Source organism: Chrysemys picta, chromosome 1 (assembly GCF_011386835.1).
Source record: "Chrysemys picta bellii isolate R12L10 chromosome 1, ASM1138683v2, whole genome shotgun sequence".
Taxonomy (NCBI): Eukaryota; Metazoa; Chordata; order Testudines; family Emydidae; genus Chrysemys; species Chrysemys picta.
This window is the reverse complement of record NC_088791.1, coordinates 349,331,129-349,336,137: the sequence shown is the minus strand read 5'-3', so window position 1 is coordinate 349,336,137 and position 5,009 is coordinate 349,331,129. Positions and strand designations below refer to the sequence as shown.

General features: G+C 47.6%; 1 protein-coding gene across 1 annotated transcript; it reads right to left on the bottom strand.

Annotated features, from left to right (window-relative positions):
* Positions 1-390: 390 nt before the first annotated feature.
* On the bottom strand, positions 391-1,497 carry LOC135984187 (olfactory receptor 51G2-like). The gene has a single exon (XM_065598667.1). The coding sequence runs from the start codon at positions 1,324-1,326 to the stop codon at positions 391-393; it is 936 nt and encodes a 311-aa protein (XP_065454739.1). The 5' UTR covers positions 1,327-1,497.
* Between the last annotated feature and the right edge of the window lie 3,512 nt (positions 1,498-5,009).

Here is a 5,009-nt window from a genome sequence, read left to right as displayed (position 1 = left end):
ATCTCTTCCCACTAAGCCCTGCCCCCTGCTCCTCCACTTCCCCCAAAGCTCCGCCTCCCAGCCAGGCCAGAGTCGGGCCATGGTAAGAGCTGCCCCAGGAGCACAGGTTGCTGTGGGGAACTCTGGACTCTCCACTTTCCCTGAGTTATACATCCTGGGGGAGGGGCCTAAAATGTGGAGGGTCTGGGGCTCCTCACAGTGGCTTTGGCTCTCTGGGCAGCTCTTACCACAGCCTGGCTCTGGCTTCCAGCCTGGAGATAGGACAGAGGGAGGGGCCTCAGAGGAATAGGATCCAGGATGGAATAGGTGACGGCTACCCCCTGATAATAGGTGACTGTGTTTTTTGTCTCCTGTGTCTCCAGCCCTGGAAACGAGTGATGAACTGACCCTTCACTTGACAAATGCCCTGATTATCCTCTCACGAAGGTGTTTGCTTTTCACACTGTACACGATTGGATTGATCAGGGGCGGGACCAGCAGGTAGAAATAGCCCAGGACCATTTGAAGCAAGTGAGAAGAGCTATTCCCGAATCTATGTGTCACAGCCAGGCCAATGTCTGGTATGTAGAAAACCAGGACGGCGCAGAGGTGGGAGATGCAGGTGTTCAGGGCCCTCAGGCACTCCACTTGGGACGCGATGCTCAGCACTGTTTTGAGGATCATCACATAAGAGAGAAAGATGAGCAGCGAGTCCAACCCCACCGTTAAGAGTGTGGTACACAAGCCATAGATGCTGTTGACTGTTATATCCGAACAAGCCATCTTCATGACCTCCTGGTGCAGGCAGTAGGAATGGGAGAGGACATTGTCTGGACAGTATCGGAACCGTTTCAGGAGAAAGGGGAGTGGGAATATTACGACCACTCCTCTTACCATAAACGCAAGTCCCATTTTGGCTATTCTCGGTGGAGTTAAGAGGGCAGCATATCTCAGTGGGTTACAGATTGCGATGAAGCGGTCAAAGGCCATTAACAACAACACGGAGGATTCAAATTTTGCAATCGAGTGGATGAAGAACAGCTGGACAAAACAGGCATTTAGGCTGATCTCCCTAGAGTTGAAAAAGTATATACCCAGTATCGTCGGTATGGTGACCATCGATAAGCCAAGGTCTGTGATGGCCAACATGGAAAGGAAAATATACATGGGCTCGTGGAGGCTTGGATCTGTTTTTATAATGAACAGAATGATTGAATTTCCTACTATCGAAATAACATACATTAAGCAGATGGGGATAGAGATCCACAGGTAGACGTCTTCCTGCCCAGGTATCCCGGTGAGAAGGAACACTGCAGAGTTGAATTTGGTGTCATTTACAGCTGACATAAAGTACTGGGCAGATCCGGGGACTTTTGAACTTTTCTTCCTGAAAGGAAAAAGAACAGGAGACTAGATGATATTTAGCGAGACATCTTTCTGCTCTCAGTGCAAGTCTAGAGACTCCCAGGATCTCAATGAAGATCAGCAAAAACATATCCTTGGATCCAAGGATAGGAAGATAAGCACTGCCAGACTGGATCAGACCTGCACTCCATCTAGCCCAGTATCCAGTGGCCAGTTCCAGATGCTGCAGTGGAAGGTGGAAGAAGCCCTGCAATAGGCAGCTATGAATAACCTGCTCCTAAGGAAAGTTTCCCCCTGACACCCACTAGTTAGACATATTTTGTGGTGTAGAGCCCTTCCAAGACTCTTTTTTAAAACATCCTCATGACTTTAATTTTCTGGTTACCCATATAAACATCCTGTCACTCTTTGAATCCTGCTAAGCTCTTGGCCCCATTGATATCTTGTTGCTGGGAGTTCCGGAGGCTACATGAGCTCTGTGAGATTTTACAATTGTGACCTTCACACAGACACTGTTTCTGGCTCGTAACTTCTGAGTGTTGCCCATTGTACCATGACAGGTGTATAAACACATGGCAAGTGCATGGTAAAAACGGTCATTATATTTTTCTGTCCTGCACTGAAACTATTTATAAATGTTTTTCATTGCCTCATTATATGTATATTCTTTATTTGCTCCTTTGCAGTACATGGGATAAATTCTTAGGTCCAGGTTCTTAATTCAATAAAATTTACTTCAACTGCATTACTCCAGATTTACATGTGTAATTTAGATCAGAACCAGGCTCTATTAACTTTCCCTTAACTAAGGCTCCCGGTGATACACTCTGACCCCCAGGAATCCCTCCACGGGAAGCTGAAGTGCTTGGCCTGGCCAATGTTCCCTGACTCCAGAGAGTTTCATCATCCTACAAGCTTCCCATCATCCTCACAGGACCTGCATCCTCTCCCCAGGCAAATGTCTGTAGATATTTTTTGGTAAATTACAAGTTAACACAGACAGTTACTTCAGCTGGCAGAGGAGGGGATGGTGTCACAAATGGGCGAATATGCAAACAGTAGGTTTACACTAATATCCAGTTGACTATGCATATACTTGAGCCATGCTCCTGTAAGAGAAGATGGCATAAATTACATAGAACCACCATTACACTCCCCTTTCAGCTCCTGTATTTGCTTAAACACAGACCAGCAGTTCTGTTCTCTCGGGACTTTTTGGAAAGTCTTGTACAAGTCTTGCAGAGTGACTGAATGCATGATCCTGAATATAAGTGTTAGAAACAACTTCTGGTCAGTTACCAGGAGACAGTATCGTACAACTGTTCACCGAACAAAGAATTAATAGCACAAACCCGTTGCACACAGTATTTGGAATACTTTTGACATACTTTATAAAGAAAAAAACATTAAGCAGTAAAGAAGGCAGACATGTTGAAGCCCTCAGCCAGTCAGGAAACAGAAATATGCCCTATCATATCTTTTCCCCAGAGCAACACAGCTCTGAATTCTTGTGTTCACAATCGATCCAGAGAATAAAATCTTTGAAAATGCATTTGCTGATTAAATTTCCAGGAGCAAATAAACCTGAGGCGATTTGGGAACTAGTCACTGATATTCTGTGGAGTCTCTTGCCACTCAGCCCCTGGCAGGATCGGGCCCAGAGCACACGTCACCTCTAGAAATGGGCCCCTTGAGAAACCCTCATGCAGGGCATCGGGGTTTTAACACTTTCAGGTCGCTTTCAATGTAAGACTTCTCTGTTGCTTGAACAGCCCACTGTGGAGCATGGGTAGATATAAGGGAGAGGTTCCCAAGCTACCTAGCGCTGCCTGCCCTCCAGCCCCGTCAGTGAGTCAACACCACAGCCCAGCTGAGTCCTCTGCCGCTGCACAGAACATCTGCAAATGGAAACAGCTTGCAGCCTTTACACAGCACTTTGCATTGTAAAGATAGTGACACCTGCCAACGTACCCAATTCCTGCTAGAAGGGGAGCCGCTGACACCAGAGGTCTTCACTGGTGGACAAGGACTCATCGGAGAGATTGTACAGGCAGCAGTATCTGTTCAGACAGGGAGGCAATTGTCTTTATGAAGCATGCCTGCACATTCCCTTGGGGGCCACTTGGCCATCAGGGAACCTCAGCTGCTTGGCTTTCTGTGCACCTGCTTTAACCGCCCTCATGGCCAATGGCAAACTGCAGGAGGCCAAATCATAGGGGATGTGCGGTGATGCTACATAACTGGACTGCAGCGCCAGCCCTACTGCAGGTTCTATTCCTGGAATATGGGCTTGTCATCATTGTTTTTATTGTTCTGATTAGTCACAGGGCTACCTCGGGGGCGGCCGAGCTGTAACGATGATGCTGTCACAGCTGTGAGCTTTCCATAATAAAATTAATAAATAAGTAAATTAATAATAATAATTAATTAATAATAACACAGGATCAGATTTCTCCCTGACAGCAATCTTTCCTGCATTACAAACCCACAGTGCAGGCCAGGAAAGGGGGATTCCACAGGGCTCCCTACAGGGAAATTCCCCTCGCATTGTTCCAGTAAGGGAGGTCCTTTCCCTTCTCCCTAAGGAATAAACAGGGGGCCATAGGATCCAGGGATCCCCAAAGTTATGCAGAGATCTCAGTGATCCACTGGTAGCTAGGCCCACCCACCCACAATCTCTGGGCCTCCACAACTGCTCTAGGACCCTCTGCAGCTCCCGGCTAGAACAGGTTCATCAGAGATGTGCTACCAGGGCCTGTCACAGTAGCCACTGCCCACAGGATCTGCTGAAGGGACCTTGTTCAGGGTGGAGGAGGCTGTACAGAGATGGGAAAGCTGGTTAGAGTAGCTGATGAGCACAATACCCCAGCCACAGACTGGTAGGGATGTTTCAACCTTTCCATACCCAGAGTACAGCCATAGACTCCGTCAGTGCAACCTTCATTTACGTTATGAGGACGAGGCAGATGAAAAGGCTCCAGTTTCTCTTGGGGATCCAGGCAGCTGCAGCTGGGCAGCATCATGGCAGCTGAGCTTTCAGAGATAAAAGATCTGTTTTCTATGAAAACTCACCCCAAAAAATGGAGAAAAAGGAAACATTTAATTTGTGTCAAAATTTTTCATTGGGGGGGGGAGCTCTCTGTTTTCCATCCCAGCTCTAGCTCAACCTATGAGCCTCTCTCCCTTGTGCTACAGGACCACACCCCGAGGTGGGAGCCACACCTCATCAGCCTCCTATACTGAGCAGATCTTGGGTGTCTCCTAGGGTGGCTATGCCAGTTCTATAGCAGAGGGAGCCCATGGAAATGGCTTGTCTGCAGCCGCACATCCATCAGTGGAACAATTTATGAACATAAGAACAGCCACATCTGGTCCATCTAGCCCAGTGTCCTGTCTTGACAATGGCCCATGCAGATACTTCAGAGGGAATGAACAAAACAGGGCAAATATCGAGTGATCCATCCCCTGTTGTCTGCTCCCAGCATCTGGCAGTCCAAGGTTTAGACACACCCAGAGCATGGGGCTGCATCCCTGACCATCCGGGCTACTAGCCAATGATGGAGCTATCCTTCAGGAATTTATTTAGTTCTTTATTGGATCAGTTATACTTTTGGCCTTCACAACATCCTTTGGCAATGATTTCCACAGGTTGACTGTACGTTGTG

Coding starts and splice junctions, on each gene's coding strand:
- LOC135984187 (XM_065598667.1), bottom strand. CDS start 1,326: ATGTCAGCTGTAAATGACACCAAATTCAACTCTGCAGTGTTCCTTCTC.